Source organism: Gracilinanus agilis, chromosome X, assembly GCF_016433145.1.
Source record: "Gracilinanus agilis isolate LMUSP501 chromosome X, AgileGrace, whole genome shotgun sequence".
Classification (NCBI taxonomy): Eukaryota; Metazoa; Chordata; class Mammalia; order Didelphimorphia; family Didelphidae; genus Gracilinanus; species Gracilinanus agilis.
Genome location: NC_058136.1, coordinates 40,054,877 through 40,069,077, shown reverse-complemented (window position 1 = coordinate 40,069,077; position 14,201 = coordinate 40,054,877). Strand labels below are relative to the sequence as shown.

At 35.9% G+C, this 14,201-nt stretch overlaps 1 protein-coding gene across 1 annotated transcript in view; it reads left to right on the top strand.

The window, feature by feature from the left end:
- Positions 1-14,201, top strand: part of RPS6KA6 (ribosomal protein S6 kinase A6) — an 87,212-nt gene that overhangs the window by 38,338 nt on the left and 34,673 nt on the right. The window contains exons 6-11 of the mRNA XM_044682724.1: positions 3,450-3,556; positions 3,840-3,877; positions 6,621-6,763; positions 8,948-9,018; positions 9,290-9,378; positions 13,815-13,879. Coding sequence (XP_044538659.1) covers positions 3,450-3,556; positions 3,840-3,877; positions 6,621-6,763; positions 8,948-9,018; positions 9,290-9,378; positions 13,815-13,879 — 513 coding nt within the window. The remainder of the gene's footprint in view (positions 1-3,449; positions 3,557-3,839; positions 3,878-6,620; positions 6,764-8,947; positions 9,019-9,289; positions 9,379-13,814; positions 13,880-14,201) is intronic.

The window sequence follows — 14,201 nt, the reverse complement described above, 5'->3', positions numbered from 1 at the left end:
GAACTATGTGATCAATCATACGTTTTTCTTCTGAATTTCTGTTTCCACAGTTCTTTCTCTGGATGTGGATAGCTTTCTTTCTCATAAGTTCCTTTGGATTGTCCTAGATCATTGCATTGCGACTAGTAGAAAAGTCTATTACATTTGATTGTGCCATAATGTATCAGTCTCCGTGTACAATGTTCTTCTGGCTCTGCTCCTTTCACTCTGCATCAATTCCTGGAGGTAGTTCCAGTTCACATGGAATTCCTCCAGTTCATTATTCCTTTGAGCACAATAGTATTCCATCACCAGCAGATACCACAATGTGTTCAGCCATTCCACAATCGATGGACACTCCCTCATTTTCCAATGTTTTGCTACCACAAAGAGCACAGCTATAAATATTTTTGTGCAAGTCTTTTTCCTTATTATCTCTTTGGGGTACAAAGTCAGCAGTGGTATGGCTGGATCAAGGGGCAGGCATTCTTTTAAAGCCCTTTACACATAATTCCAAATTGCCCTCCAGAATGGTTGGACCTATTTACAACTCCACCAGCAGTGTATTAGTATCCAAATTTTGCCATATCCCCTCCAACATCTATCACTTTCCTTTGCTGCCATATTGGCCAATCTTTTGATTTGCATTTCTCTAATCAGGAGGCATTTAGAACACTTTTTCATGTGCTTATTGATAATTTTGATTTCTTCATCTGAAAACTGCCTCTTCATGTCCCTTGCCCATTTATCAATTGGGGAGTGGCTTGTCAACAATTTTTTAGGAAATTCAGTCTAAATGATTTTGCAAGTCCCAGTTTATTTTACTTCCTGGATATGCCTTTTAATTGAGTCTTGTGTCTGACTGTCTTGGAGAACATTTTGATGATTACATGTGAGATGTATTTCAGTTCTAGGCTCTCAAGCAACATAAATGGTTGGACAAAGTTGGTAGGGATAAGGTTAAGACTATGGATATAGAAGCTGCTCGAGTGCCCTCAGGATTTGCATTCATGAAAGACTATAAGAAGCCTCAGGTCTTCCTTTCATATTTCTAAGTGGGTTAATACGGATGAGTTATTTTTATTTCTATGAATTTTGTAACTCCTGAGGTGATAAGAGGAAGCAAATATGGAGCAAGAATTAAGGGCGTCCTCTAGGTGGCCAATCTCACTTTATACCTTCCTATCTCAGATGTTACTTAGTGTGCCACTGCCAAATTCAGTGGACAATTAGTGTATTGAGTAGATAGAATTCATTGTATAGCAGATTCTGTCAAGGATCCCATATTTATAAACCAAATTATGCTAGATAAATTGCAGCTGTTAAAATTTTTAAAAAGTAATAAGTGTTGGTGAGAGGAGGAAAAGGAGGAACTTCTTTACCTAACAGAAGAACCTTGATAAAATGTGTTCTTTAAGGCATTCTTTCTGACATTCAATCTCAGTTTTCTTCTAAACTAGAGGTTCTTAACTTAGGGTCCAGGTATTGGTTTTTAAAAATACTTTGACAAGTGGATTTTATTAGAATGCCCCCAAAGTCTTAGTGTGGTGTTAAGCTGTTAAAGCCTGAATCTTCACTAAGCTTTTGGAGTACCTCATATAAGTTTCCTTTGCAATCCTTTGTGTTTTGTTTTGTTCATTTAAGCACATGATTCTGAGAAAGGGGTCCTAGCCTTCAGGAGCCTGACTACCCAGCGTGAATCAGCAACACACCCAAACTCTTAGGGGTAAATTCTCCTGAGTAGAGACTGTCTAAATCTCTGCTTCCTAAAGGCTCAATTGTGATCAAGTCAGTAAAATCTGGATAATGCTCACCTTGGAGTATTAGAGAATTAATAGCCAGCACTTTTAATACTATTCTCGTGAAAATCAGTAACTAGGCCATTCATTTATCTGACAGGAGGAAAATGGGATCTGTAGCCTCTGGTTTGGATTGGTTTCTAAATTATAGGACTCTTAGCTCATAGTATGAACAGAATCTGTTCTTGGTTAATTTTTTCATAGTAATACCACACTTGTATAAAAAGCATAATTTTTTAAAGGCAGTAAAGATGGCTAATATTGTGATATTATTGTGTATTTCTAAGTATGTCTTGTTTTTTGAATGAAGCAGCCCCTGGCATTCTCCTCCCTCTACTCCCCTTCCCCCACTTCCCCCCCACCCAGCAAAAAAAAAACAAAGAGGAAAATACCTCCAATAAAAATAGTGAACAGCCTTGATCTTCATTTAGCCAAGAAAGTATATTGGAAAAGGACATTGTAATTGTATATCGGAAAAGGATATTGTAAGGACAGATGTGAGAGTGCAGGAGCAGGGCTGTAGCCCTGGCATCTTTGTGACTAGTTTCTTCTGAGAGATAACATATTCTTTAAGTAAGGTAATAGGCATGTACAAATAAGGAACTTCTTTAAGCTCTAAATCCTGCTGTCTAGTTGTGTACAGTCCTTTTTTCTTTAAGTTTATTGTATTTAGTAATTCATTTCACTATCTGTCAAGCTTCATGGAATGAAATGGTATCAGTAAGCATTGATTTTAAGCCCACTCTATGCCAGACATCGTACTAAAGGTTGGTGACACATAAAGACCACTAAGGCAGTCTCTGTTCTCAAAGACCTCACATTCTGAGTAGGGGAGAACACACACAGAAGAGGCTTCTACTATAGGGCAAATGGCAATGCCAAGGAGGCTAAGTAAGGGCCCTCTGGTGTGCAAGGGTATGGCAGGTGACAGGACTCCAAAAGTTCATGATATATCAGTCCTTAACAAACTTTCTGATTCTTGAGGCTTCCCCTCAAGTGAAATAAGTAGCTTATATACTCTTAATTAATATTCAAGAACAGTGGTATACTTAGGTTTTCCTGGAGAGGCAATGTGGTATAGTGCATAGGAAGCTGGCCCAGAAGTCAGAAATCCCTGGCTTCCTGTCCCACTTCTGACATAAAGGAAGTGATCCTGAGCAAGTCACTTCACCTTAGTGATCATAGATAACTCTATAAGTTGCAAAACAGTTGGTGGGAGTTTCTTCACTGGGAATTCTCAACTCTAGTGAAATTGTAAGCCCAGTAAAATAATGGTTTTACATTGCAGATTATTAACTTTAGAAGAGAAAGATAGCACAGCAGCATCAGCTCTCCTGCAAAGTCACTTATCTAATAACTCCTGAAGGCATCTCGTACTTATTTCATGCTATAATAATTCAGCTTCATAGTAATGACTTAAGGCATCCAGAGAAGCCTCAGTTCAGAAAGCAAAGAGATGGTTTTTAAACATCTTCATTTAAAAAAAAGCTCATAGGAGACAAGGTTGAGTGTGTAAAAGAGCAGATTTTAGTTTTCCAGAGAATTTCTCTTTGAGATAATTCATTCCTTAATGTTGCAGCTCTTTGATTTTGAAGAACAAATTTTTAAAATGTGATTTTTTTTAGCCACTAAGGCAGAGATCAAAAAGTAAATCTCTCCAGTTTTTATTAGGTTATGTTTACAGAGGAAGATGTGAAATTCTACCTTGCCGAACTTGCCCTTGCTTTGGATCATCTGCACAGCCTGGGGATTGTATACCGGGACCTGAAGCCAGAAAAGTAAAGTAACGGCTGTAAACAGCCACTGTTAACTCAAGTTCTAATTCAATGTTCTTTTGCATTCTCTATTATATATTTTACTTAGTTTTGTGAAAAAGTAGAGGTCTTATTTCTTAAGTAATCCATTGATTTTAATTGTGCTAGTCACTTTTATAAATTGCCACTTCATCAAATTAACCATTGGAAATTGGCTTTTCTTAAGTTTGTGATAGTTTTAATAAATGTTTTGTGTATAAATGTTTTACTCTTATATACATTGGTAAATGTGAATTTTAATTTTCAGCATTTTGCTTGATGAAGCAGGACATATCAAGTTAACAGGTATGTAAATTCTCAGTACAATTAATCTTTCTATACCTGGATATTTCACTTATTTCAATAACTGACTTGTCTAGGTTTATTTTCCCTTTCCCCATTTCTTGATTTGGATTTATATCTTACCTATTAATTAATTCATTTAAATGGTAGGTAAGTTAACTCTCTATTTGTTCTAATTGCAGTGGATATTGGTAAGTTTAGGGGGAAGGATGAAATGTACGGAGTTGATACTGTCCTGTTCAGACATATTTGCATAATTCTTCATCTGGGAGAAATGCTAGTGTTTTAAAATCTATTGGACCCTAAGTCATGTTTTAAGTAGGACATATATTTTATTTTACTCATCAACATTATTTTTTAAAAAAGATTAAGTCTTGATGGTCTTTACAGAAATTTTTGAGATCTCTGCAATTTAAAGGTAAGTTTCCACAGAATCATCAGTATTGTAATATACTACTCTGAGATAGCAGCGTGGGCTAATACCATGAATGCCGAGGTTCAAAGTTGCCTTAGGGAGTTCTTTTGATTCATAACCTCAGTCTCTTTTTTGTGTGTGTCTCTAGGAAGAGCATATAGGAAATGGAATGAGCTGGGGGAAGATAAAAAGGAAACTGTGTGAGGTGAAAGCTGTGTAGTGATGTAGCTATAATTTGAATTTTAAAGTAACAACTCAGTGTGCAAAGTTAATGCCTTTCCTTTTGGGTTAGGGCCAACCAGAGACAGATTTCATTAAAGTTTCCATACGACATAAGGTTATTTGGGTAAATAAATGGTGCCAAGTAACTTCTGCCTTTAGTCTTATGATATATTAAATGATCTTCCTACCTGAATGAAATCTCTACCTTTTCCAACCTATCCAGCATACAACTACCAAAGTGATTTTACTAAAGCAGAGACCTGACCCCACCCCATCAGACACATTTAGAAAACTCTAATGACTCCCCATTGCCTCCAGGATCAAATGGAAATTCCTCTATTTGGCATTTAGAGTCCATGATCTGACCCCTCCTACCTTTCCAGCCGAGTTCTCTATGTTACTCTCTTCTGTGAGGTCTGACAAAATGGCCTTCATGTTCCTCATATGTGATGCTCTCTCTCCTGTCTCTCTCTCTCTCTCTCTCTCTCTCTCTCTCTCTCTCTCTCTCTATATATATATATATATATATATATATATATATATATATATATATATGTTCCTTTGCTTGGAATACTCGCCATTTTTACCTTTACCTCCTGTAACCCCAGGTTTCCTTTAAGGAATTGGAGAAAAATATGCCCACATAAACTAATGCTTATATCTTTAAATCTTTTTCTAAGGTTCTTGTCAGATTAACGAGTGTTAAATTATGGTGTGCATTTAAAAACATACAGTTCTCTTCTGAGCATGTGTATGAAAAGAAAAGCCACTTAGGAGGAACTAGTGAAGGTGCCATAATCAGCTACAGTTTTAAAAAAATAATTCAGAGAAGAGTTTGGATTTATTTTGAGAGCTTTTCTTCAGAGAAAATATTTTCTTCTCCCATGAGCAATTTAGAAAAGACCTGTACTTAATAATTCATTTGCTCTTATACTTAAAAAAAAGTCTTTACCTTCTGCCTTGGAATCAATACTGGCAGAAAAGTGGTAAGAGCTAGGCAGTGGGGGTTAAGTGACTTGCTCAGGATCACACAGCTAGGAAATGGCTGAGACCAGATTTGAATCAGGACCTCCCATCTCTGGGCCTGACTTTCTGCTCTCAATCCACAGAGCCACCTAGCTGCCCCCAGTTGCTTACTCTTGATATTGTCTTTTTATGTATTTCGTTCCCTTTAAAAAATTTGTTGCTAAAAAAAAATTCGTGTGAAAAACATCCGTTTTGTCAGGGTTAAACAATATGAGCAGAAGACCTTCCTCAGCATGGGAATCTAAGAATGAGACTCTGGAGACAAACCTTCAGAAGTTTAACAGAGGAAGTAAAAGCATTCTCTTTTCTTTACTTCCACCCCCTTTTCCTTCTTACTCACCCTCCTCTCCCTTCCCCTCCTCCAAGAAAAAAAGAATAGCTAATTCTCTTTTCAAGACTTTGAAAGTATATTTTTAGACTGAGTAGAGGTAATAAGAGAATTGAGCCAAGGATGTTTACATTTTGTAAGTAGATGGCATGATAATTAAAACTTCTTAGAACAGCAAAATAAAAGTAGTCCACTGTAAAGATGAATACACAAAATGATACTGAGAATCTAATTTATAATTATTTAACAAAATAGAGGAAAGACTCAGCAAATCCTCTACAGTCAGGCAGGCTAAAGCAAATATTTTTGTCCCCTTCCTCCCTCTTAATGCCACCCCTACCTTTGCAAAAAGAAACATTGAAATGGCCTCCTCCATTTTGGTCTAAAGCAGCAAAACTTAGATCAATATGGTAGGCTTCCAAATAGGTAGTTTGTGATGTTCTCATTTAGAAAAAAAAGCTATAGTTGTGAGTGGAGACCTAAGAAACACATATTTTGAGCACTTCAGCATTTAAATATTTACTTTTCAAACCAATTTTAAACGTATGTAGTTTTTGTAGACGTTGATAAGAGTGAATTTCATAATGTTAATGTTAGCAAATCTGTAATGTCCTCACATTACTATGCTTTTAAGAGTAAATCTGTCTGTCCATAAATATACTGCTTTAAGACACCACAGCATGTTGTACTTCTGCAGGAGATTTTGATATCCTGGAGATCTTCAAATGGCTTTTTTTATAACACTATTATTTTAGATTTTGGACTCAGCAAAGAATCTGTAGACCAAGAAAAGAAGGCCTACTCATTTTGTGGTACAGTAGAGTACATGGCTCCTGAAGTGGTAAACAGGCGAGGCCATACCCAGAGTGCTGATTGGTGGTCATTTGGCGTCTTAATGGTAAGCTACATGTTCTGTCCTTCCATAAATGCTGATTCAACATCTATTTTTTGGCATTACTTTTCTGGGTTGTGACCATAGTTAGACAATGAAAACTGGTATTTTTTACCGCTTTCTATTTAAATGCTTTGTCACCTGATGGGGAGTGGGGATGGAGGAACGTTTTGAGAATTTGTGATTAGTTGGTGCTGAGTTACTAGATACCTTTAAGTTCTTAATCTTGTCTTTATCTTACTAGATAGTTGTAAATAGGGACACTGTTATTTAGACTCAAAGGTCCTCCTCTAGAATCTGTCAGATTCTAGGTGAAAAACTAAAGCATTTAACAATTATATGTTGTCATACTTAGAGTTGCTACCACAGATTTTAACTAACACACATACACACACAGACACCCAACCTATGGATGTTTGTCATTTCCTTTAGGACAGAGACTGTCTTCCTTTCATTTCATATGCCCCATAGTGCTAATCAGCAGTAGTATAACAAATATGTCCTGATCGATTGGATACATAATTATATATAAAATTTGTGGAAGTGTTTGTTTTTCATGAAAACATTTTACATCAGAGGTATTTTGCTATTAAATTTTAGTTCATTTAACACCATATAATTTCTGTGCTCTTAGAAATAAATGCTAAGCCTCTATTGTACACTTAGTATTGATAGGCATGTATGGCATTACTGCATGTATGACATTATTGCCCACAGCAAAGACTTGCCTCCAGATCACATGCCTAAATAAATGCATATAAACATATACACACATACACATACGCGCATGCATCACTGAGAACAATGAAATGAAAACCTTTTTAGTGCTCACCATAAATACAACAAGATTCAGAGAAGGATAAAATTAGTATGACTTAGAATAGCTGGAGGAGACTTCTGCAGCAGGTGAGTTGAGGCTTGAGTGGGACCTTTGGAAGGATGAGTAAAATTGGGCAAGGTAGATAATACTACTCTGAGGAGGAATACCTTTGGAAAAGATAGGCGTGGGAATGACCACAGCTTGGGAGGGTGGGGAGCAGTGAGGAATATCTGTCTGGCTTGCACAAGGCCGGTGTTGGGGGTTGTAAGAAATGAGGTTAAGTTGATAAGGTAGGATCAGGTCATAGAGAGAGGGCTTTCAAAACCAAGCCCAAAGAATTTGACCTTGAAGAGATAGGCAGTATAGGAGCTATTAAAGATTCTTAAGCAGGTGAGATATGCAATGAAAGCTTTGTTTTTTGAAAAGTTAATCTTATAGCATTATGTAAAATGGATTAATTGGTTAGAAGACTAGAGGCAGAGAAACCATATAGGGGGCTATTGTAATAATCTGGGAATGAATATATGGCAGTTGTCACCAAAAAGCATTGTTCTGAGAAATGCAAAATGGAAGCATGAGTGAGAGAAGTATCCAGGCTTGAGACTTAGAGTGAAGAATGCTCTCTATACAACAGAATAAATGAGTTCATGAGATCTAGAGAGAGAATATAGGATCAAGGCCAAAGCCATTATTAAATTAACTCTTTAACAATTAAATAGGACTAATTGAAATTTTAAAATACTTGTATAGCATTGAAAAAAATGATTTAATGAGTTGTGGTGGTGTGTAATATTGGGACTACTCTATTTTGTTTCTGTCTTCAATCTTTCTAAATATCTTTTTAGAAAACTTATTTCCTTAATATTATGCTATAGTTACTTTATGTCTTTTATCATAATATTTTATTATGTTGATTCTGAACTTTACCCAATTATAATGTTTAAACATATATATATATACATATATATATATATAAACAGGAATAAAATTATTCCCCATCTGGTATATTTGAATGGGAAGGATGCAAGATATCTTAAGTCTTTCTTGAATATCTTTAAATTTGTATTTAAGTAATGATTTCCCTTGATCATTACATTCTTTCAAGTAACTCATTTTTATTTTAGAAGAAAAATAATGTATCTCTGGAGATTTATAGGTTTCTTTGGACCTTAGAGTATTTGGTTGGTTTAATTTACCACCTTTGAGTTATACAGAAAGAAGCTAGAGACACCAGTTGTTAGGTGGTTTCCAGAAAGTCAGGCATACAGTATCTTAGTCCTAGTTTTGCCCATGATCATACTTTGAAAGAAAATGTCATGCGTGTATCCCAATCATACATAATAATGAACTTTTGGTATTTTTTGTTGTAGTTTGAAATGCTCACTGGTACTCTGCCTTTTCAAGGTAAAGACAGAAATGAGACCATGAATATGATATTGAAGTAAGTATAACTCTTACATTTTTCTTTTGGTACACCATTACCCCCCCTCCCCCAACAACAATCGAAGCTCCTGCTTTTAGAAATTTATCATAGTTAAAAATGTAAATAAAAATGATATTTTTCAGTTATAGACTGTTTTCTTGCTAGTACTATAAAGGGAACATTCTATCTGCCATTGTGAAAAATACTCAGAGTATAAAAGTCTATTGTATGGTAAGTTTTAAAGTACAGATTGTTGTTAAGTTAAATTTCCTAAAATTTTATTTTCCAGAGCAAAACTTGGAATGCCTCAGTTTCTTAGCCCTGAAGCACAAAGTCTTCTAAGGATGTTATTCAAAAGAAATCCTTCAAATAGATTAGGTATTCTTATGTTTCATAGTTTCTGTAGCAAAGTGTACTGCATATTTTTTGAGGTGGATGATATTTTTCAGTTTTATGATTTATTTTAATTTAATGGTATTCATTAATGGTTTGAATTCCAGATTTGACTATTGATAAAATACTTGTTGAACTTTCTGCAGTGTTGAAGGATGAATATTCTCACTTAAACAAATGTCTTGGATAGTAAGAGATTGCCATATATACATCGATCATCAGTTTCTTAAAGAAGTCACAAGATTGTAAAGAAGGGACCTTATGAATCATCTAGAAGTTAGTTTTCTTTCCAGCATAAGACTCTTCTCCATAATGTCCATGACAAATGATTGATCAGCCATTACTTAAACACTCTCATTACTAGCTCATGCTATTGTTACAAAGCTTTGCTGGACATCTTTCCTTCTCCCAGTAATTTCTATCCATGGGAAAAAAGGACAGTTATGTTCTCTCTTACACATGATAGTCCTTTGGACATTTGAAGACAGCAATCATTTACCTCTTTCTCTTTTCCATGTTTAATGGCCCTAGTCTGTTGAGCTGTTCCTCATATGACATAATTTTCTTACTGGTTGTCCTCTGTAAACATTGTAATTCTTCTTTAAGAGGGATTCCCTGAACTAGATGCAGTAGTGTAAACGTGTCTCAACTAACACATGCTAGAGTAGAATGATTTCCCTTTATCTATAGGGCCAGAATGACATTAGTTTACTAATAGCTGGGTTGACCCTATTGAACTTGTCTTCAAATAAAATTCCCAGTTCTTTTCCACATGTATAGTGGTTAAGTCCAAGTCTCCTCTGATTTCCGAACCATTGCCAGAGATAATGGGAGAGAGACTGTAGAACTTGAGGACAAATGTTGGTTCCCATTTTCAAAAAAGGAAAGAGTCAGAAAAATTTAGACCAGTAAACTTGACTTCGATGTCCAAGACCAGCATGACTTCATTAAGAGTGGGTAAGGCTAGATTTACTTCATTTACTTTTTCCACAAGGTTCTTAGACTGGTAGATCTGAGAAATGCTATACATACCATTGATCTAGATTTCAGAAAAGCTTGTCACCAAGTCTTGCATGTCCTCTTTGTGTTTGTGTATCTAATGTCTAGAATAATGCTAGCCATATGCTTGTTGACCCATTCTATTCCCATGTGCAGCATTAAGAAATATAAGGTAGTCAGTACTGTAGGAAAGTGAATTTGAAACTGGCTGAATGACAAGACTGAAAGAGGAGTCATTAAGAGATGGATATCAAATTGGAAAGAAGTCTCCTGTGGAATGTCTTGGGCTTGGTCCTGTTCTGACTAACATTTTTATCAGTAGCTAAGATAATGGAATTGATGGCAGCCTTATCAAATTTGCAAATGACATAAATCCCAAAGGAACCCTGACCCTTTAAAAGCCTAAATCCAAAATAATCTCAATAGGACCAAAACTTCAGCTGAATTTAAGGTTAAATTGAATAGGGATAAATATAGTCTTATGCAGAATTTTATTGTATGCCCACAGGAAGCCCAAAACATTTTGTAGGATATTTGGACATCATGCATTATAGTACTAATAAGGAAAAATATCTATACAAATGTCACCATGAAAAATAATTATAACCTATGCACCAACATGGTGGCTGAAGAAGAAATGGAAGAAAAATTTAATGAATAACTTCAAAAGGCTCTCCAAATTATATCAACATGCACTCTCGTACTTAGGGACTTCCATACGAAGGTAGAAAAATGGTGAGAATGGGGAAAATAAATAGGCAAGTGTAATTCAGGAAGAAAGATTGTAGGAGGACAAAGACTTATAGATTATATTCTTCAAGAGAAAAATTGGTAGGTGCCAGACATGTTGAGAACCAAATAACACCTTAAGAGATTGAAATTGATTTTGTTTTAACAGAAAAGAAAATACTTGTAATTGACATAGTCGTATTATCCCTGAGTCAAGGGTATATGTCAGTCAGCTTGTTGTCTTGTCAAAAGTAAGATCAGAATCAGATAAAAATAGCAATAAATAAGAATGATTAAAGGATATGATGTTCAGCTGAAATAAGGGAACCCTGAACAAGGACTTGAAAATCAAAAACAGAAGTGAAATCAATATTATCATAATTTCAGCTAAGGTGGTTGAATTATAGGATTATGGTAGGGAGTGTAACATGTTAGTAGAGGCAACTGGGTGGCCGAGTGGATGAGGGGCTGGTCCTAGAGTCAGGAAGACCTGCGTTCAAATGCAGCCTCAGACACTTAGTTTTTGTACAACTCTGGGCACGTCATTGAACCCTGTTTGCCTCAATTTCCTCATCTGTAAAATGAGCTGGAAAAGGAAATGGCCAACCATTCCAGTATCTTTTCCAAGAAAATACCACACAGGGATTACAAAGAGTCAGATGTGATCAAACAACAACATTAGTGATGGCAGCTCAGTGACATATTAGATAGGGGGTTAGGACTTAGAGTTAGGAAGGCCTGAATTTATATCTTGCCTCACACACTTACTAGCTCTGGAACTGGGAAAGTTCTTTCAGAAATGGAATATGAACTAGTATGACATGATTTATGCATAGCTCTAGTTGACTACTGATGACCATGTTCTTTTAAAGTGGTCACAAATGCTTCCTCTTGAGCTGTTTACCTTTTATAGCTCATCTGTAAAGAAGTCAGCTTTTCTCTGAATTTTTATATTACTGATTTTCTAAAGTCGAGGGCATGATGCCCTGAGAGGAGTTCCCCTCTTTCTCTCATTATGAACTTCAAAATGTCATGGTCATTTTCTCTTAACCACTTTTACTTTTCCAGCTAGTTTTTCCTTCTTGGTTAGCCATTGACTTTCAATCCTTTTGTATGGTGAAAATGTCAGCATGACAAAACAAGTGAAAAAAAATCTCAGTTTTATTTTTAATAGAATCTCCTTCCTTCCTTCTTCCCTCACTCCGCCTTATCTCCTTATCTCCCTCCATCTTTGTCTCGCTTCCTTTCTTCATTTCTTTTTAACCCTTAAACCCTGTCGTTTTAAACTCTGTCTTAGTATCAATTCTTTTTTTTAAACCCTTACCTTCCATCTTAGAACCAGTATCATGTGTTGGTTCTAAAGCAGAAGAGTGGCAATAGCTAAGCAATGGGAGTTAAGTAACTTGCCCAAAGTCACATAGCTAATAAATGTCTGAGGCCAATTTGAACCCAGGACCTCTCATCTCTGGACCTGGCTCTCATTCCATTGAACCACCTAGCTGCCCTCCTTAGTGTCCATTCTAAGAAAGTAGAGCAGTGAGGGCTAGGCAATCAGGGTTAAATGACTTTCCCAGGGTCACACAGTCAGGAAGTGTCTGATGCTAGATTTGAGCCCAGATCCTCCCAACTCCAGGCCTGATGCTGCTCTGTCTATTGTCCTACTTTGCAGCTCCAGAATCAACTTACCAAGAGCTACCTACATTGTACTTTGCCTCTACCAGGATTTATATTAACAAAACATTATCTGTATCTTCCATCTGGCTAGGCAATCTGTAGAATACACCCCCACAACAAACACGCATCACTTATTTTATCTTCCTTTTCACTCAAATACTATCCACTAATCTATTCCCTTAAATTTATGTATTTCCATATAATTGCAACCTTCTTTTTTAAAAAAAACCCTTACCTTCTGTCATAGAATCAATACTGCATATTGATTCTAAGGCAGAAGAGCAGTAAGGGCTAGACAATAGGAGTTAAGTGACTTGCCCAAGCCCAAGGTCACACAACTAGAAAGTGTCTGAGGCCAAATTTGAACCCAGGGCCTCCCATCTCTAGGCCTGGCTCTCAATCTACTGAGCCACCCACCTGCCCCCAATTAACTACCTTCTTAACCCTTGCTGCTGCTCTCTCTTCTATTAGATGTTTCTTTTGAACAAGGTATATGCCTTTCCATTTCTATATTCTAGTCATTATTCCCATATGTATTCTGTCAACAACTATTTATTTTGCACCTATTATGTGCTAGGCACTACTGATAAAAACATAAAGAATAAAGGGATCCCTACTTGCAAGGAATTTACATTCTAATATAATATGTATGAAATGAAATTTAAATTGATTTTAAAATTTTCTCTATTCTGCACACTGGCTATGATTGTTCATTTAGAACAAATAAAATGTTTTTTTTTTTGTGCTAACTCTCTACTGACCATAATTTAATCTTTCCACTGATTTAGAAGGTATGCCAGTATCTTCAGCAATGATGCTTGAAAATCATTGTGAATATCAGTTATCATTGTACCATAGATAGGCAGAAACTCTAGGTGATAGACTGCCAGATAAAAGTTTGCACACCACAACTGCCTAGAAATGAAAGATTTAAGATTTACCTATAGGATTGATCCTTGAAATGGAGTAATAAGAATAAGAAAGCCATACCAATAAAAAAATTTATTCCATTTTTAAAGGAGCTGGTTCAGATGGAGTGGAAGAAATCAAAAGACATCTTTTCTTTTCAACTATTGACTGGAATGTAAGTATAGCGCAGTGCAGTTTGAATTAATAAATAACTCTTCTAGCTCTTGTTAGAAGATAGCTTTATAGTACATGAACAAAGTAGATTGGAAAAGAAGATAATTGTGTATGTACTTTACTAAGTGATAAATTCAAATTCTGTATTTAAATTTCAGTGTGACATTTTAACTTACAGGTACATTATAAAATGACTATTGACCCAAATACTTAACAGTTCAGCTTAATTCAGCTTAGTAGGTCAGTAGATTCATGGTTAATAGACTCTAAGAAAATCTTCATGTTTAATTTTTTTCTATCTGTAGTGATTTCTAGTGTGGTGG